Consider the following 21,514-nt stretch of genomic DNA (forward strand, 5'->3'; position numbering starts at 1 on the left):
TGTTAATACTTTGATCTATACTATTATTAAACATTTTGTTGGAACTCCTTCCAATATCACTAATCGTATTAGTGATTATTTGAATAATTTAAGATGCTGTCAAATGTCTGATTACCGATGGTACCAAGATGTTTTTATGTATAGAGTAATGCTTAGATACGACAGTCATAAGCCTTACTAGAAAGAAAAGTTCATTGATGGATTACCTCTTTTATTTGCTCATAAAGTTAAGGATGAGCTTACTAATATCTCGGGATTTCTTAATTATGAAAATTACACATATAGTGATATTTTCAGTACAATGAAGAAAGTTGGTATTAGTATGTGCAATGATCAAATAATGCTTCGTCAACAGATGAAGAATAGTAAGAAAGCCAAATATGAGATGAGAACTTTTTGTGAACAATTTGACCTTCCTCCTATACCTCAATCTAGACGAAAACAAAAATATTCTACTAAGTTTTCTAAACCTCATGGTGGGACAAGGAGAAAACCCCATGATGACTTTTACAAAAAATATGTTAATAAAAAATCTTTTGAAGCAAGGTTCCCCTTTTATAGATGAAGGGGGCCTTTGTTTACAACTGTTTACAATAATTAAAGCAAATACGTGAAAGCATAATACTTTTGTAGTAGACAGCTTTTCCAGCGGAAATTGCGGGAGAGTTATCTTCGATCATGAAAGCAGTGAAAATTTGGTAGTAGGAGATCAGTCAGTCTTTTTGTAACATTTGTTGGTTTGTGCCGACGGATTATTCATCTTTAGATAGCCTTGTATCTTTAGAGTCATGTCCAAATATATTGTTGTATGCCTCTGATGATGCTTCTGACTTATTATCAGATTTGTCCGAGTTATCTTTTTCCGTGGACTTTTTTAGCAAGTAAATTAAATCATTTTTGTGAAGCCCGTCAAGAACACTATTCTTTTTAGACTTTGAGTATTTATCATATTTAGCAGAAGAAGAAGCAGTTGCTTTTTCTTTTTGTGAAGTAGTAGTAGCAGGGGCCTAAATTAGTGGATATCTAGGTGATGTTGATTGATGAGCAATAGCAGGAAATTCCTCCATATTCTTCAGATCTGGAGCAGTTTGAGGGAAGTCTCTGATGACTGAATCAATAACATCTTGGGTATGAGGATATTTATCTCACCATTTAACAAAGCAGAACCACACCAATAAATCACCATTTCTTTCTTAATTCTATTTCATGATCCAAGAAACCTTTGAAATCTTTTTGAAGTAAAGAGGTGTGTACCCCAATCTTCTTCAGTAATGATCAGTAAAATAAGTAAAATATAAGCACTGTGATAAATCAATTTTGATTTATCAGTTTTATCAAAAATAGGTTTGATGACAATAGATTCTGTTTGAAGCAGAACACTAGAATAATATTGAAGGGTCTTGGCTGGGTTTTCAGGAATCCAATGAAAACCAGAAGGGAAATAGTTGGAAGCATTTTTGGAGGGATCTATATATACAGACCGATTAGGTTCAATATAAAATAGATTCCATGAAAAAAGTTTTCTTATGTACTCAGTTTTTGAAGCAGTGAGAAAATACTGAGCAGTTTTAACAGATGAAATAGGTTTTGCATAAGGATCATAAGGGGTAGAAACAGTTGAAGCAAAAGAATCAGGTTTAACAATTGGAATACTACCAAGGGTAGTAAACTGGTTTGCAATTTCTAAAGGTGAAGCATGCTTATTTTTTATGAGATTAACATCAGGAATTGGAGGGGGAACAACAATCTGTTTTCCTTTTTCTTTCTTCTTGCTCATGTTTGTTGTAAGAATTCACGGGTAAGGAAATCAGGAATAAAATTTTCAGAACCTTTAATATATTCAATATCAAAATCAAATACACTTAAAATAGCTTGCCATCGGACAAAAATATGTTTTGATGCAATGTTTTTAACATCTTTTTCTAAAACATATTTAACATTTTTGCAATCAATGCGTAATAAAAAAATTTTGTTTAATAAATCATTTTGAAACTTAGAAATGCATAGTACTATAGATAAGATTTCTTTTTTAATAGTACTGTAATTACGCTGTGGATTATTCCATACTCCAGAATGGAATCGAACAATTTGTTCAGATGAGTCTGGTGAAACAATTTATTTCAGAATGCTACCATAACCAATGTCAGAGACATATGTTTCAACTATTTTAAAAGAACCGGATGTAGGAATACCAAGACATGAGAGAGTTTTGACATGTGTCTTGATTTGTTTAACGAGATTAATATGAATTTCTGACCAAATAGGAGGGTTTTTATGTAGCCTTTCGAATAATAGGCAACATTGTTTCCTCGTATTTTGTTAGAATTTTGCAACATAGTTGAGAGAACCAATAAATGTCTGCAACTGGGTTTCATCAAGGATGACATCAGAAATTTTTTTAGCAAATTCAATAGCTCTATTGATGGGTTTAATTTTGCTTTCAAAAATATCGTAGCCAATGAATCTAATCTTAGTTTGAAATAGTTTGATTTTTTGTTTTTGCAGAAACAACAAGACCATTTAATCTAATGATATCTAGAAACGATTGAAAATGTTTCCAGTGTTCATCAATAGATTTAAAAAATATGAGAATATTATCAATGTAAACAATGGTGAAGTGGGTAAATGAATTAAAGATATCATTCATAATATTTTAGAATTCACTAGGGGCATTTTTGAGACTAAAAGGCATTACATTCCACTCGTAGTGACCAAGAGGTGTAGTAAAAGCAGTCTTATACTTATCAGATTCACTGATCTGGATTTGCCAAAATCCTGACTTTAGGTCGAACTTAGAAAAGACAATAGTATCACAAATCCTATGAATTAAGTCATTCTTATTGGGAACCTTATCCACTTTAAAACTTTGTTCAAGGGTTTGTAATTAATGACGAGGCGGGGGGTCCCTCTCTCAATCTCTACATTTTTCTGGACATAAAAAGCAACACAAGACCATGGAAACTTACTGAGCCTAATAATTTTCTTAGCAAGTAAATCATTGATCTCTTTTTTTGCAAAATTCTAAAATTTCGCTATTCATTTGAATAGGTCACGCTTTAGTTAGAATGTTTTTTTCACAAAAATCCTTAATATAAAGTAAAGAAACAACATGTTTCTTCCTATACCAAAGACATTTGGAAGATCAGAACAAACATCAGTAATCAAGCGTTTATTAAAATCATCAATTTTTTTATTGAAGCAAAGTACTAGGCAATTGTTCAGAAATCTTTTTGAATTTAATATCCTGTTGAAGAAAATTCAAATGTTTATTTGTTGCATAAAGCAATGATTTCAAACTTTTGTCAATATCAATTTCAAATCTTGAAGCAAATTTAAATTTAACTTTCTGTTCAAAAAGGTCGGTAGTAATACCATCATTGTAAAAAAGAAATGGATATAAAGAAGAAATAAAAGGAATTCCAAATATGACTTTGTCGGACATGTTTCTAACAAGTACAGAAGGAATTTTAATACAAACATTATCCTAGCAAACATGAGTAGTATTTAGTTCATAGGTGATTTTCATTTGAGAATCATTTGCCGTAAATAATCTCTCAATAGATTTTTTTATAGTATTTACTAGGTATTTATCCTTCCCGGATACAATTCATATCCGACCCGGAATCAATCATGGCAATAACAGAAAATTGAAATTCATGAAAAATAATAATAGAAACTCTGGAAAACCATTTAGGATGTAGTATGACGAATTAAACAGATCTGATTCTCAGAAGATTTCTCTTCTCTTTGGTTAGAATCAGAATCATTTGCTCGCTTATTGTCTGAAGGAATGTCCTGATCAAATTGTTTATCAATTTTAAAACATAAAAATTCTTGTTTTAAAGAGTCATTTTCAGACTTGAGACTATTGATCTCAGTTTTGAGTTCAATAATTTCTTTTTTAATAATATTTATTTCATGTTGTAAATCATTAGTAGAAACATATTCGGGTTTTATCTTTTGAAATCTCTGCAAAGTGTCTTGAAAACTGATTCTTTGCTTAGAAGTTTTTGGTTTTTAGCGAACCATAGTCTTCTTGAGCTTGTAAAGATATTGTTCTTTAAGGTCAGGATTAGTAATTTGAGAAATCAATGTTAATAAAAGATTTTCTTATTCTTCAGCTTTGGTTAAAACATTAATTGTTTTATTTTAAGATTTACAATAAGAATCATTACAATCAAGCTTAATATTAGGAGAATTATAGGGTTTAGTTTCTGAGTGATATTCTGAATCACTAGAACTAAACTCATTGATGTCAGAAGATGAGGAAGATTTTGTTTTTAGGAGTCGAAACAGATCTTCTTGATCATTGACACTAATATTCAACTAATTAAGTTTGTTTCTGAATTTATTGGGCTTGTTTGGACATTTATTAGAAAATGCCCAGATTTGCCAGAATTATAACAATTTCGTTTTTGAAGGATTTTTTAAATTCTTTTTCTTGCCAAAAGATTTTTTATTAACAGATTTTTTGAATATTAGTGTAAATCTGGAATACTGAAATGCGTAAGGATATTAAATCCTTCTTGCCATTGTTTACCGAAGCTGGATATAATAGAAATGACTCTGATACCAAAAGGGGCAGAAGTGAATACATAAATGCGAATTGCATACAGAAATGCAAATTATTTTGAATCAAGATTTTTCAGTTTATTTTCATTATTACCAAGTTCCAGTTATCTGGTCTGTCCAGTCATCTAATCTTGCTTTTAATTTAATTCTTTTATCACCAGTTCATTACTTCCAGTTATCTGGTTCTGCATTACTTTCATTTATATTATATCCAGTTATCTGGTTCTATAATTGCTTGTGCTTAATTATGCAATTCACATTTCTGTATGCAATTCGCATTTTTGTATTCACTTCCGCCCCATTTGGTATCGGAGCCATTTGGCTTCTGATAGTCGAATCACTTCTCTTCATCCCTATTTATTACTATATCGCTGTTTAGATTTTTTGAATATTAGTGTAAATCTGGAATACATAAATGCATAAGGATATTAAATCCTTCTTGCCAAAAGGGGCATAAGGATATTGTGTGTGTGTGTGTGTTCCAATAAGTCGAGACAAAAGTTCTCATATGTCAGGAGTTCCGTAAATGCTCTATTAATTCTAATTTGTATTAAACAATCTCTCCCAATACGCTTTAGGACAGTGAATAGAAAATTGCACAATCAGTCATTAAATTTTACTGGTACCAAAGGCTCTTTGGGGGGAAATGAGCTCGAGGACAATAATACAAACCCAGGTCAACCCATTTTTTTGTTTTTATCTAAGCTACATAGTTGCTGCCACATACAGTTTCTCTCTAGTGAATAAACTTGGAGGTGGTTTTGGCCCTGTTTTTAAGGTATATACGGTGACAACTCATGATTGCTATCTTGCAATTTTTTTGTATTTCAAATTCCTTAATATTCTATAACAATGAGGGTGTGAAAGGGTTAAATGGAATTGAAGGTGCAAATTGAGTAATCATGTCAGGGTCAATTACCTAAAAAGGCTATCCAAGAGTTCAAGAAAAGGAATAGAAGAATTAAAAAATGAAGTTAAGTTGATTGTGAAACTTTAACACAGAAATCTTGTCAAAATGATAGGTTGTTGCATTCAGGGGGAAGAAAAGATGCTGATTTGCTAGTACATGTCCAACAAAAGCTTGAACATCTTTATTTTTGGTATGTCTTGTTTCTAAAAATTTATTACTTTTTTCTTTTTGGTATGTCTTGTTTATAAAAATTTATTCCCTTCACACACACGCACACACACACACACACGATCTTTTGTTTTTTATATAGATAGAACCACATACAAGTCACTATTGAAATCATCATTTTGATTGTTCCAGCAACAAAATTGTTATAGATCCTACAAGAAGTTCATCCTTGAATCGGAGCAAATGTTTGAAGTAATCATTGGGAACGCTCGTGAGATTTTGTATCTTCATTACGACTCAAGGTTGAGAATTATCCACAGGGATCTCAAAACAAGCAATATTCTACTTGATGATGAGATGAACCCCAAAATTTCAGATTTTGGTTTGGCTCGCATATTAAAGGAGGACCAAATTCAAGACAAGACAAACAGAGTTGTCGGAACATAGTGAGTATCATATGCAAACATATTCCCACACTTAAAACTGCACCAATTTTTAAGCACTAGGAAAATTTTAAGGTTGCCTTTTTATAGTGTTCACATGTATTGATGTTAAGATTAACATTGATCCAATTCTTGTGTAGTGGTTATATGTCACCAGAGTATGCAGTATTTGGAAACTTTTTGACAAAATCTGATGTCTTTGGTTTTGGTGTAATATTATTGGAAATCGCAAGTGGTAAGAAGAATCGTAGTTCTTATATCGAGCACCCTTTCCTAACTTTGATAGGGATGTAAGTAACTAAAAATAACAATATTTACCACTTATATCCTTAGATTCAGATCCCTTTGCATTCTTATTCAAACTCAAAGTCTTCAAGCCTGGGAGAGATATACACGTAAAATAAGTCTTACAATATTTATTATTGTTCGAGTGAATTTTTTAGACAATGTTATATACTTGACAAATGTTGTAGGGTGTACTTTGAATTTTATCTCTATCTAAATCCTTTATAATACAACCTTTTATTCATAATGCTACGAACCACACAAGTTTGGGAACTATGGAAAGAAGATAGAGCCTTGGACATAGTTGATTCATCGATAAATGCGCCATATGTTCCCAATGAAGTCTTGAGAAGCATTCAAATTGGGCTGTTATGTGTGCAATAAGATGTTAGAGATCGGCTAGATATGTTGGAAGTTCTGCTTAAGCTGGGTACTGATGCAACCACTCTCCCTTCTCCCAAACAACCTGCTTTCATTTTCAGAACAACTTCCAATGATTTAAAATCAGTTGCAGAAGGACCTTGTTCTATAAATGAGGTTGACATTAACCAATGTCGAAGCTCACTAATTAATTAGGTGGTTGTATTCAAATTGTTTCATTAACAATTTTTAGGACTAGTACTTGGCATTTTTACTGTTTTTGGTGCTAATGAAAAACTTCACTATCTTTTATTTTATGTTTTCTTTTTCTTAGTTTGCTAATACTGTAGATATTGTTACTTGTATTCTACTATGACAAAATAGATGAGGTGTTAATATTTTATAGGTTGAAGAACATTGACTTTGTTGTCCATCGAAAGATTCAATTAATTGACTTTGTTGTCCCCCAAACTTGTCACCTCTAACATTACACCCCACAGCCATCGACAAACAATCATCCCTTGTACACGAACTTGACATAAGTTATTGTCTTCTTCCGTGAATAAAATTTGCTATAAACTTGTCAAAGGCAGGAGTCATTATCCTTCCTGACTCGGTTCAACAAGGAGTGCATGACTACTGACAATCAGGATGAGAAAATAACCTTGGCAGCGCTTTTAGGAAGGGTTATGCCGCGATCCCAGTTTATGGCTGAAATGGTGAGGAGGACTCTCGTGGCACTTCGAGAGTTCATGGATCAGGTCTACAACTTCATCATCGCAGTGGACACTCTTCGAGCCCTGACGGAACCGAGAAAAAAAGAGTTAGAGCAAGTAGAGAGGAAGGAGAGGGCCCTGGCTAAGGCTAGGGCCCATGAGAAGTCGAAAAAGAGTTCTTAAGACAAAAGGAGGGAGGAAGCCCCGACGAGGGGACCGGGACCTTAGTTTGACTAGCCTACATTCACCATCCATGAGGTTGACACCTCTGCACCCGCCAAAAGGATGATCGGAGTATTGCACGGCACTACTGCACATACCAAAGGTCCACCTCGCATAACACCGATGATTGCTTCTCCCAGTAAGGAAGAAGGGAACATGTGTTGAGGACGAGGCAATGCTATCCCCCGACCCAAAGACTAGAGCAGGAAAGAAGGGGAAGGTCGAGGGAAATGAGCATGGACGGAGTCAACTGGCTCAAGAGAAAAGACAGTCCTCACCGAAGACCACCAGCATGGGGGCCATAGCCAGGTTGTCCCCGTTCGCCACCACGAGGGGGACCCCCACTCAGAGAAATCCAAACCATAGTGGGAGGATTTGCGGGTGGGGGTGTTTCCTTCTCAATCAAAAAAGCACACGCCAAGCGGGCTTGGTGCCACGAGGTATACTTGGCCGAGTACCATCTCACCAAGCATCGAAGGGGAGAGCCTACCCCAGTCTTCTCCTTCACGAAGGCCGACGAGGAGAGGGTCCTGTATTTCCAGGACGATGTGCAATTGGTGACTATTCTGGTCGCCAACTTCACCATATGTAAAATCCTCATTGACAACAGCTTGTGGGAACCATTATGTTGTCGGTCCTCGCTGGCAGCGCCCCCTGCACGACCTCAATCATAGTCGACTTCTTGGTGGTGTGGACCCCGTCATCATACAATGCCATCATCAAAAGGCCCACCCTCAATAGTTTGCAAGCCGTCACGTCAACCTAGCACCTCAAGATGAAGTTCTCGACTCCCCGCAGAGTGTCGAAAATTCTAGGAAACAGGTCTTGGCAAGATAATGCTACGTCCAAGATCTAAAATAGAAGGATGGTAGGACTATCTTGGACAACACCCCCAGGAAAGGCGAGGCCATGCACTGCTTGGAGAGCCTTGACAGGCCTTATTCTGCGACTCGCCCTGCCAAGCTAAAGGGGGAGTGAGAGGGTGCATGGCCCTAGAGGCAAAGGCAAAATGAATGAAAGCTCCTCGGTTGAAGGCTCCGTTTCCCTTCATTTTGTAATGTGTCATTTAATTATTGTAAATTGCTGCTATTTAATGAAAAACGTGATTGTTTAGGACAATGAAACTCGTCTACGATTAATGAAATCTGCGATGGCAAAATCATCACCAAATTAATGTTTACCTTCCCTACGAGGTCCAGTCTCAAATTGCCCAAACAACGTACCTCCCATGATGGAGAGCGGCTCCTACAAGCTGAACCAAGAGTATGGTTCAGCTTGTGGGAACCATTATGTTGTCGGTCCTCGCTGGCAGCACCCCCTGCACGACCTCAATCATAGTCGACTTCCTGGTGGTGTGGACCCCGTCATCATACAATGGCATCATCAAAAGGCCCACCCTCAACAGTTTGCAGGCCGTCACGTCAACCTAGCACCTCAAGATGAAGTTCTCGACTCCCCGCAGAGTGTCGAAAATTCTAGGAAACAGGTCTTGGCAAGATAATGCTATGTCCAAGATCTAAAATAGAAGGATGGTGGGACTATCTTGGACAACACCCCCAGGAAAGGCGAGGCCATGCACTGCTTGGAGAGCCTTGACAGGCCTTATTCTGCGACTCGCCCTGCCAAGCTAAAGGGGGAGCGAGAGGGTGCATGGCCCTAGAGGCAAAGGCAAAATGAATGAAAGCTCCTCGGTTGAAGGCTTCGTTTCCCTTCATTTTGTAATGTGTCATTTAATTATTGTAAATTGCTTCTATTTAATGAAAAACGTGATTGTTTAGGACAATGAAACTCGTCTACGATTAATGAAATCTGCGACGACAAAATCATCACCAAATTAATGTTTACCTTCCCTACGAGGTCCAATCCCAAATTTCCCAAACAACGTAGCTCCCGCGATGGAGAGCGGCTCCTACCCCCCAAGCAACCCGAATAACTTACTCCAACCCTCATCATAGCAAAGATCGGACCAGCCACATCGCTGCCCGAACAACGTACCTCGGTGGCTATTCTAGTTCGAAGGGGAGATCTAGTTCGAAGGGGGACCAGCCACATCGGACCAAAGGGGAGAACTAGTTCGAAGGCTATTCTATCCCTCCTGTGATGGAGAGCAAGTCATGCCCCTCGGTGGCCCAAACAACTTACCCCAACTCCCATCGCAGCGAAGAGTGGACTATCTATATCGTTGTCCAAACTTACCTCCCCCGCTGGATACCACAAGGAAAGGTTGGCCCAAATGTTGTCTTATCCCTCATGCAGAGGAGTGCGGGTTAGTCCTTAGCTGCCTGAAAATAGGCGGGAGAAGGTCTAGTTGCAAATTGCCCGAAAACTTACCTCCCAGTGGGACGCAAAGGATGAGTCAGGCCGAAGGCTACTCTACCCCTTCCACGGAGGAGTGCGGATTCAGCGTCCATGACTTCCGCCAGGAACGAAGAGTGGGTTCAGTGCCAGTTTGACCCAAATCCTACATTTTCCTATGATGTCAACGAGCGAAAATGGGTTCAGTTTCAAATTGACTGAACAAATTACCTCCCCGTGGGGTAACTTAGACGAGTTGAGCTAGAGGCCGCTTAGATCCTCCTGTGGTGGAGAGCAGGTCCAACCTTTAGGCTATCCGAATGCTTACCCCGACTCCAATTGCAGCGAAAGAGTGGACCAGCCCCACGGCTATCCAAAGAAGTTACCTCATTGGGGAATTAAAAGTGTGGGTTTGACATAAGGCATTCCGACCTCTCCCTAATGGAGTACGGGTCTAGTCTTTCGGCTACCCGACGTGAACAAAATCTCCAAAGTGAAAAAGTTAAAGCAAAGAGCTACATGGTGTCAACGAGTGGGAGCTGGTTCAGACTCAAACTGCCCGAACAAATTACCTCTCTGCTGGCTAATAGGGACGGGTTGGGCAAGAGGCCGATCGAACCCTCCTGTGGAGGAGAGTGGGTCCAGCCTTTAGGCTGCCCGAATACTTATCCCAACTCCCATCACAATAAAGAACAAATCGGCCTGCGACCGCCCAAAGACATTACTTCCTCGAGGGTCAAAGGGGCGGTTGGCCAAAGGTGTCCTGACCTCTCCCCAATGGAGAGCGGGCCAGGTCCTTCGATTGCCCGAATACTTCACCAAAGAACATGGACATCAGCAACATGACAGGAAGTAACGAGTACATCACGACATAGGCCAGGAGGCCCAGATTTGCTAAATTAACTCTTGCCCTTAAGGACAAAATGGTGATAATATCCTTGTTTTCCAAGCAAGGATCAAATACGAAATGCCAATGGAGAAGGGCGAGTACAATTCCAAACAGCCCGTATAACTCACCTCCCCACAGACCAAGGAAACAGGCTGAGCCAGAGGCCACCTTGTCTCCCAATGGTGGAGAGCAGGATCAACCCCACAACTACTCGAAGAATTGATCTCGATCATCATCATGGTAAAAAGCAGCTCGGTCCACTCATATCCAACTATGCGGGAGGGGCACAAAGATGACTACATGCCCAAGTAAAGCATGATGGCACAAAATGGAAGAATAAAATGATTAAGCGAGGTAAAGCACAATCAAGAGATGGAAGGCAAAAAAAAAAAAAAAAGAAAAAGAAAAAAAAAGGAAATTGGCAAGGAGAATGCGAAGAAACATTGGCCTCATCACACAAAGTCACTAAAGGCCTCAGGAGAACGACTACACAACAAAGGCAGACAAAAGTGGTACAGGCAGGGAAGCCGGGGTCGTAGCGTAGGGTCGGTGTATTGGGGGGGGGGGGGGGACCGTAAGGCTTTGTAGGGCGACAACACCCCCACCAAATGCTGAGCCCGTAATCCCTTGTGGCCAAACCCCCCAAGCCGGCCACAAAATAAAGAGAAGAGGGGAACAATGAGGAAAAATACACAGACAAATAGCCGACACGGTCAATAAAATGTAATATCATTAATCATCGACAACTACAACGTGAGGCCGCAGAGTTACAAAGAGCAAGTTGCAACATAAAATGACTAAGTACAATAATACACAACAAAAGCCAGCTAAGCGCAACAAAAAGTTAGGAGGCACAGCAAGCCAAAGCCTCATCAAGTAAAATCGCATGGAGGTCTCAAGAGGATGACTACCTAATAAGGGCGAACAACGGTAGCACAAACGGATGAATGGACGACTAGCGGGGTATTTAGGAATCCCATAATTTTCTGCGGCATAGCCCCTCCAGCCAGCCACGAAAATGAAAAAGGGAAAGAAAAGCATGAAGGAAAAACATAGTAAAGACAAGCAGCCTTGCACGACAAAAGTGTGAAACAATTCCATTGATCGAAGTTGTATACAAGTCGTGGGGTGGCAACGTATAGGTATGTGCATTTAGTAAAAAGTAAAGAAAGGGAAGAGCAAAATAAAAGAGCAGCAGCTACACTAAGGAGATAGGGCGTGGCGACGTCAGGCCTCGACACTGGGAGTACCAACCTTAGGAACATCAGGAGCAGGATCCCCCTGCTCTGAAGCAGCGAGCTTAGGATTGGCTGGAACAACGAGACTGGGGAAAGCATCAGGGATCTCTTTCTTTCCCAACTCGCGGATAAACGCGGAAGCCACCTCGTCGACAGAGATATGGGAAAGGTTGAGGCTCCGCAAATATTTCTCAAAAGTCCACAAATGCAATTACGGACTTTCCAAGAGGTGGTCCCACATCGACCTACGGCCCTCAGCGCACCCATGCCTCAATGCAAGATTGCAAACGTCCGGGACAAACTTCAACTGCTTGTCCAGGTGGGAGGCGGCCTCTTGAACTCGTGACAGGTCACCCTGAAGATCTGTAACGAGCCACTCCAACTGCTGGCCATCCTCTTCAGCTTCCCTCGCTTTCTTCTTGAGCCTCTTCCGGCTGCAATTAAGTTTCTTATTTTTCTTGTGTTCCTCCTTCAAGGAAAGCTGCACCTTCCATAGCTCTTGCTCCAACTGCTCCTTCTTCTCCCTTTCGCCGTGAGTACAATGAAGGGAGGTCTGGGTCATCATACAAAGGTCCTAATTTTCTTGCTCAACGACCCCTGGCCGTCCATAATAAAAGACATTAGCTGTGAGGAACCCTGACAGCAGGTGGGGCACACATGCGAACGATCAGTAAAGGAAAACTAGAAAATAGTGAGAGAAAGGAAAAGGAAAAGGAAAAAAAAAAAAGAATAATAGAACCTTGTAGAAAAACTTGGACAAACACTTGGCGACCTGGCTTATAGCCTTCGCACAGCTCTCTCCTGTTTCCAGTCGGGCCAAAGGAGGAATAACTTCTACTGAGCCCTCGGCCTGGTGACTTTTGTTGGCAACCTCTTCGGCATGCGCTCCCTTCTGAGCAGACAGATCTTCGCATGGAACTCTCGAACTGGAGTCGATTACAACATCCAGAAAGGAATCACCCTCCATTTGGTGCTCTGCCTGGATAAGCATGTTGTCGCGCAGACTCCTCGGACTCGAGCTGACTACAACATGCAGAAGGAAGTCACCTTCCGCTTTGTGCCCCACCTCCTTGATAGTGTTACCTGAAGTAGCAGATGCCGCCCTCTCATTAATGGTGTCCAAACCCCACCGAGCAAGCCTCGACCTTGTTCCCAAAGGAATGACCACCGGCAACAATACAAGTTGAAGAGAGAGGAGAAACCTCCGGAGAACGCTGCTCCTCAATAGCCTGCCCAAGGATCTCGACCGCAAAGACTCCCTAGAGTAGAGCATCTAGCACGACAACCTGCTTATCCAAGCAGAGCACCAAGTGGAGGGTGATTCCTTTTTGGATGTTGTAATCGACTCCAGTTCGAGAGGTCCATGCCAAGATCTGTCCGCTCAGACGGGAGCACATGCCGAAGAGGTTGCCGACAAAATTCACCAGGCCGAGGGCTCAGTAGAAGTGGAGACTCCTTGGACCCGAGTCGACTACAACATTCAGAAGGAAGTCACCTTCCGCTTTGTGCCTCACCTCCTCGACAGTGTTACTTGAAGTAACGGATGCCGCCCTCTCATTAATGGTGTCCAAACCCCACCGAGCAAGCCTCGACCTTGTCCCCGAAGGAATGACTACCGGCAACAGAATGAGTTGAGGAGAGAGGAGAAACCTCCGAAGAACGCTGCTCCTCGATAGCCCGCCCAAGGATCTCGACCGCAAAGACTCCCCAGAGTAGAGCATCTATTTCACCAGTGTCCAGGAGCACATCAGCAGCACCAGTCAGCGGGGGCAGCACGACTGGAACATCATCCAAAAGGCCTCCCGCCAGTGGGTCCAAGGACACCGAAGAAAAAGTTCCTACTGGCACCTCCTCCGGCATTACGAGGACAGCAGGATAGCAGACCTTGGGAGTAGCTGACTCCCGCCTTGGAGTAATCAGGGCTTCAGAAGTGGGCCTATTGTCGGCCAGGGCCCCCTCTAAGTGAGGCTTCTTCCCCTTGCCTAATGGAGAGGGGTCCGTGGGGCACATCGGGCAGGAATGACCTAGGGCCGGGCAATAATCACCCTATCGTCAAAAGGAATGTGGCTAAGGGGAGGCAGAGAGCCCCTTAGGCTCTCCTTGAAAATGAGAGCTTCCGAGAGGACGTTGCTGGAGTTCTTTTGCACCCATTCTCGAACGATTGCAATGCGCTGTGACTCAACAAAGGTAGCTGTCGGGCACATTGCCTTGTCTTCCAGAACCCTTCTCCAGTTCGTCCAGATAGGGAACTCGCGATGACCCACTGGGAACTCCCACCCATGGCCAGATACAAAGTAGAACTTCGTAGACCAGTCCTTCATCTTACGATATCTGGACTCCTGGTTAAAGAGGAGTGTGCGGCTTTAAGTAGATGTATACAGTTTATTAAAAAAGAAATACTTTAACCAAAATGGGTTTTATACAAGCAAATTCACAAACTAATATAACAGATCACATGAAATCACGTCACTTTTGAATCTATTTTTGTAAAAGATTTATGTTTATTCAAATGTAGAGAATCGGTTATCAAACACAAATAGGTTTTGCATTTATTACGCATGACTCAATAGAGAATACTTTTTTTATCCCAAAATGATAAATCCATTATGGTTGCTCTAAATGCGCACGCTTCCTTCTCTATTTCCTAGGTGAAATTTCTTCCAAAATTTATTGAAGTTTTTATTATAGAAACACCGAATAGAATAGCTATCTTTCCAAAGGATAAAATATACCCACATCTACCTATAAATCTTGAAAGATAAATGATATTTCAATAGTAGAATGTACAAGCGTTACGTAATTTTTTTTAAAAAAATGAATAAATATGAGTCTCACATTAAAAATAATAATTTTTTAATAATAAATTTTACTCTTTTTAAAAATAATTATGCATCACTAGCACAATTATTCATAAAATTACACATAATAAAAATTCCAACAAAAGACTTCTTTTCCTTGTAAATCCCTGGTTAAAATTGGACCTCACGAACACGAATGGCCATCCCTATCAGACTTTTCAATGGACGGAAGGAGAGTCTACCTAACAATAGGACTAGGCTATAAACTAAAGCCGCCAAGGTTGACTTTAATAATGGAATAGGTTAGGCATCCTTCTATTAAAAGATGGAATATTTCGGATCTTTCCAGGTAAATAACATATTTGCGATTATCGTTACAGCACAAAAGCATTAACAAAATTAATTATAAAAGATTGATATGATTTTTTTATTCGTTAAATTAACTTTATAATATATATAATTTTATAATTTAATAGATCATATTAAATTACGTCAGTTTATAATATTATATTATATAATCTATTTTAATTAGAATATTTTTTTTACAGTTATGGATTATGAAAAGCTGCACATTCTTTTTATAAAAAGTGAATAGATATAAAATTTACATTAAAAAAAATTAATTTTTTATTAATAAATTCTAATTTTTTTTTTTCAAAACGAATATATTACCTAACTTATAATACGTGTAGGTAACATTTCTCAACTGGCCAAAAAAGACTTCCTTATAAAGTTCCATCCCGTGGGCTTGACTAAGATTCTTAATTAGAGCAAGATTCCACACTAGTGCGTCATCGTCATTTATTTCCATCCTATTATTTATTGTCTTTTTGTTTTGTTCTGTTTTGCTTTATTTTTTTTTAGGCCTTTCTATTCTTCTTCCCATTTTGCCAAAGAAGAACCATTGGCTCCAACATGAACTCTACAAAATGTTAAAGATTTTGATTTTAGTCTTTCTTTCCTTCTTCCTATTTTGCAGTTCTGCCATTGAAACCTTAACACAAAACCAATCCATCAAAGACGGCCAAACTTTGTTATCCAAAGAAAAGAATTTCTCCATTGGCTTCTTTAGCCCAACCAACTCAAGTTATCGTTATCTTGGTATTTGGTTCACCAAAGTGATAGAACAAACAGTGGTGTGGGTTGCAAACAGGAATGATCCTTTCAATGATTCCTCGGGAGTTCTCTCAATTAACCAGGATGGAAACCTTGTTCTCCATGACAACTTTAACCATTCTCTCTGGTCTACAAATGTTTCAGTTCAAGGGCAAGCATCGACTGCAGCTCAACTCTTGGATTCAGGAAACCTAGTACTGGTCCAGGAAAACAACAAAAAGGTGTTATGGCAAAGCTTTGACTATCCTACAGACACTTCGTTGCCAAACATGTCACTTGGCTTGAATCGGAGAACCGGGCTCAATATATTCTTAACATCTTGGAAGTCCCGAGATGACCCCGGAACTGGGGATTATATCTATAAGCTAAATCTTACTGAGGCACCACAGTTCTTCTTGTACAAAGGTTCGATCCCATATTGGCGGACTGGACCGTGGCCATGGAGGTCCACTGCAATAAAATCCAATTTTAAGATCAATTACACCAACAATGGAGATGAGATATCTCACAAATACTTCTTCGATGACTCCGCAATCATCACAAGATTAGTGGTAGACAACTCCGGATTGCTCCGGCAATTTGTATGGAATGGTGGTGAAAATCGATGGAAGGACTTCTGGTCTGCACCCATATATCGATGTGAGAAGTATGGACACTGTGGCGCGTACAGTATTTGTAACCCAGACGATATTGATTTCGAATGTTCATGTCTCCCAGGGTATGAGCCAAAGTCACCAAGGCAATGGTATCTTAGAGAAGGTTCTGAGCTGGGTTGTGTAAGAAAGAAGTCGGGTTTGTCTATGTGTGGAAATGGAGAAGGGTTTGTGAAGATGGAGCGTGTGAAGGCTCCATTTTCGCCTGACGCTGGTCAGATGTATTTGAGTATAATGGGCTATGAAGCATGCAAGCAAGCTTGCTTGAGGAATTGTTCTTGCACAGCTTTTACAAGCTTGAATGATGGGAAAGAAACAAATTGCTTGCATTGGTATGGAGAGTTGATGGATATTGAAGTGCATTATGATGAGAAGGACCCAAATGTATATGTTCGTGTGGATGCGGCAGATTTAGGTATGCTTCTTTCTTTCGCAAGAGAAATGTTGTTTTTCATCCTTAATTTTGTTATAATTTATGCCAATTTTCATCTAAGTGGTTGACCTATGAAACCATTTAAGATGTGTCATATTAACTAGTGTCATATTTACTGGTATAATTAAGGACGATAAAATCAAGATGGAAGAAAGAAGCATTACTTTTCTTATTTCCCTCTTTTTCCTTTCAGCCAAGAATACAAGGAAGTCCGGAGGTTTTTTTGGAAATAAGGGGAGGCTGGCTTTAGTAGTAATGTCCATTGCTTTGCCATTGTTGCCAGTAATTTTACTAGCCCATATATGGCTAAGGAAGAAGAAGAAAACGAGAGGTAAATAAAGCCAGTTGTATGGTATTTGTTCACACACACACACAAAGATATATATATATATATATATATACACATAGATATATATATATACATATATATATATATATATATATGTGTGTGTGTGTGCATGCGTGTGTGTGTGTGTGTGTTTGTGTGTGTGTGTGTGTTCCAATAAGTCGAGACAAAAGTTCTCATATGTTAGGAGTCATTTAGATTAGTTTTCCCCATGATGAAAGTTCCTTAAATGTTCTATTAATTCCAATTTGCATTAAACAATCTCTCCCAATTCGTTTTAGGACAGTGAAGAGAAAATTTCACAATCAGTCATTAAATTTTACTGGTACCAAAGGCTCTTTGGAGGGAAATGAGCTCGAGGACGGTAATACAAACCCTGGTCAACCCATTTTCGATCTAAGCTGCATAGTTGCTGCCACAAATAATTTCTCTCCAGCCAATAAACTTGGGCAAGGTGGTTTTGGCCCTGTTTTTAAGGTATATACGGTGACAACTCATGATTGCTATCTTGTAAGCTTTTTTGTATTTCAAGTTCCTTAATATTCTATAACAATGAGGGTGTGAAAGGGTTAAATGGAACTGAAGGAGTAGATTGACGAATCATGTCAGGGTCAATTACCTAATGGACAACACATAGCTGTAAAAAGGCTATCCAAGAGTTCAGGACAAGGAATAGAAGAATTCAAAAATGAAGTTAAGTTGATTGCGAAACTTCAACACCGAAATCTTGTGAAAATGATAGGCTGTTGCATTCAAGGGGAAGAAAAGATGCTCATTTACGAGTACATGCCCAACAAAAGCTTGAACTTCTTTATTTTTGGTACGTCTTGTTTCTAAAAATTTATTCCCATCACGCGCGCACACACACACACGCACATATATATATATATATGTTCTTTTGTTGTCTATATACATAGAACTACATACAAATTACTATTGAAATCACCATTTTGAGTGTTCCTGCAACAAAATTGTTATAGATCCTATAAGAAGTTCATCCCTGAATTGGAGCAAACGCTTTGAAATAATCATTGGGATTGCTCGTGGAATTTTGTATCTTCATCACGACTCGAGGTTGAGAATTATCCATAGGGATCTTAAAACAAGCAATATTTTACTTGATGATGAGATGAACCCCAAAATTTCAGATTTCGGTGTGGCTCGCATATTCAAGGGGGACCAAATTCAAGACAGGACAAACAGGGTTGTCGGAACATAGTGAGTATCATATGCAAACATGTTTCCACACTTAAAACTACACCAATTTTTAAGCACTAAGAAAATTTTAAGGTTGCCTTTTTATCGTGTTCACATGCAATGACGTTAAGATTAATTTTGACACAATTCTTGTGCAGTGGTTATATGTCACCAGAGTATGCAGTATTTGGAAAATTTTCGACAAAATCAGATATCTTTAGTTTTGGTGTAATATTATTGGAGATCGTAAGTGGTAAGAAGAATAGTGGTTCTTATATGGAGCACCCTTCCCTAACTTTGATAGGGCAGGTAAGTCACTAAAAACAACAATATTTACTACTTATGTCCTCAGATTTAGATCCCTTATTGAAACTCAAAGTTTTCAAGCATGGGAGTGATATACACGTAAAATAAGTCTGAAAACATTTATTATTGTTCAAGTGAATTTTTTGGACAATATTCTATACTCAACAAATGTTGTAGATTCTACTTTGGATTTTATATCTCTCCCAGTACTCTTGATCCTAGAGTTTATAAGGGATCTAAATCCTTTATAATTCAACCTTTTATTCTTAATGTTACGAACCACACAGGTCTGGGAATTATGGAAAGAAGATAGAGCCTTGGACATAGTTGATTCATCGATAAATGAGTCATATATTCCCCATGAAGTCTTAAGAAGCATTCAAATTGGGCTGTTATGTGTGCAAGAAGATGTTAGAGATCGACCAGATATGTTGGAAGTTCTGCTTATGCTCTGTACTGATGCAACCACTCTTCCTTCTCCCAAACAACCTGCTTTCATTTTCAGAATAGCTTCCAATGATTTAAGATCAGTTGCAGAAGGACCTTGTTCTATAAATGAAGTGACATTAACCAACGTCGAACCTCGCTAATTAATTAGGTGGTTGTATTCAAATTGTTTGATTAACAATTTTTAGGACTAGTACTTGGCATTTGTAATGTTTTTGGCGCTAAAGAAAAACTTTACCATTTTTTCTTTTCTGTTTTCTTTTTCTTTGTTTGCTAATACTGCAGATATTGTTACTTGTATTATGTTATGACTGAATAGATGAGGTGTTAATATTTTTTAGGTTGAAGAACCTTGACTTTGTTGTCCATCGAAAGATTCAATTAATTGACTTTGTTGTCCCCTAAACTTATTGCCTCTAACATTACACCCCACAACCATCGGCAATCAATCATCCCATGTACATGAACTTGACCTAAGTTATTGTCTTCTTTCTTTGAATAAAATTTGCTATACACTTATTTATTCTTGGTGTGATCATCATCCATCATGATATTCTTCCCGCTATAGCTAGGGGCTGGCTAGAATTTTCCTAGTATCAAAATTTGACATTTGTGTCTTTATTTTGTAAGCATCTTGGAAACTTGGAGGCAGGCATGCATGCATGCATCCATCCAAGTCGACCACTATTCCATTTTTTCTTGATTTTGTCAAATTTGTAGAAATTTTTATAGTCTTTGTTAATCATTGATGTGAAATGTTGAAGTTATCTCCTGGCCATTGATATTCACCAGCTAGAGCATGCAGCTCAACACATGGGATATGAAACACTCTCAACCCGTCTCATTTCAACTCATCTTATATTTATAATTTTTTTAAAATTTTCATATAAAATATAATAAACAATTCAATTTTTTTAAATTTCTAAACTATAATAATATTAAAAAATAATATTCTAATATTATTTTATTTAACTTATCTATAACCATTATATCTCATCCCATCTCAATATCTAAACGAGCTCGAAACCGCAATAGTAAAAAATTCAAATCACAATTTTCATCAGACATATTTTTATACCCGAAAAATAAAAGCAAGAAAAGCTAATTTCAAGTACTCCAGATCATTAATGTTCTCACTTTCACAAACCAATAATTACCAGGATACGTATTACTATCTGCATGTGATTACTTATAACTTAAAAAGCCTACATGAATTTTTTTAAATAAATTTTAAGCTGCTGTAGTATTGGGTAATCAATGCATAAAACATCCATCCCTAACCCAAATCACAATTCATGACTATGTTCAGTACTAAAATATAAATATCAGCTGATACATTGTTAAAATAAAATGAAATATCCAAGATCAATTAAATAATACCCTTCTCAAGAAAAAAAGAAATATCATTACTAACTTTATCGTAAAAATATAAAAACATCAATTAAATTTTATACGGCCTTACTCAGCAAAATAAGATGATTCATATCTTGTTCAAAATAAAATATAATATCATCAATTAATAACTTTCTTGTGTGTACGTATTCAGGAGGCCTAGACGGGGTAGCTGATAATTTTTTACACAATACAAAAATACAGTGAATATATAATAAGATATGGTTAAACTTATAAATTTCATACAATACAAGCCAATTTGATACGAATTCAACTGACTCGATTATTTATCGAATCATTTTCAGATCAACGTCTTGCAGTTTAACCTCGATCAAAGTGTACCCCCAAACAGTAATTGGACTACAAAATGATAAGTTTATTTACTACTAGGCTACTTGTTTTTTTAAGAAAAGCCGGTAGCCACCCACATAGTAGTCCTGTCCAAATTTTATTAAAAAACCATCACTTTTGATGGAGGAATACCGTGGTAACAAAATGAAAATTGAGATTTACAAAATATCTATTAAAAATCCCCAAGCATCAAACCAACCAATAAAAAAAAACAAACCTATACCAAGACCAACACAAAAACCATCTAGACATGCCTAATATAAGCCGTACCCATCTTATCCAATCTATACAACCTTTTGATAACTATAGGGAGCTGAGAACTATTTGTAAACAAATTATTCCTCCCCATGGCACCCTGTCGAGCCAACACATCTGCC

General features: G+C 38.4%; 1 protein-coding gene across 2 annotated transcripts; it reads left to right on the plus strand.

The window, feature by feature from the left end:
- The first annotated feature begins 15,777 nt into the window (after positions 1 to 15,777).
- On the plus strand, positions 15,778 to 19,741 carry LOC109021319 (G-type lectin S-receptor-like serine/threonine-protein kinase RKS1). 2 transcript variants are annotated; one of them, XM_035691612.1, is made up of 7 exons: positions 15,778 to 17,080; positions 17,292 to 17,429; positions 17,731 to 17,921; positions 18,054 to 18,264; positions 18,425 to 18,662; positions 18,800 to 18,950; positions 19,235 to 19,741. In XM_035691612.1, exons 1-7 carry the CDS (start codon positions 15,826 to 15,828, stop codon positions 19,535 to 19,537), a joined length of 2,487 nt encoding a protein of 828 aa, XP_035547505.1. In that variant the 5' UTR covers positions 15,778 to 15,825; the 3' UTR covers positions 19,538 to 19,741. The 2 variants fall into 2 exon arrangements, with proteins under 2 accessions (XP_035547505.1, XP_035547504.1); XM_035691611.1 differs by having other exon boundaries at positions 17,731 to 17,954; positions 19,235 to 19,735.
- Positions 19,742 to 21,514: the final 1,773 nt, after the last annotated feature.

Source organism: Juglans regia, chromosome 7 (genome assembly GCF_001411555.2).
Source record: "Juglans regia cultivar Chandler chromosome 7, Walnut 2.0, whole genome shotgun sequence".
Lineage (NCBI taxonomy): Eukaryota > Viridiplantae > Streptophyta > Magnoliopsida > Fagales > Juglandaceae > Juglans > Juglans regia.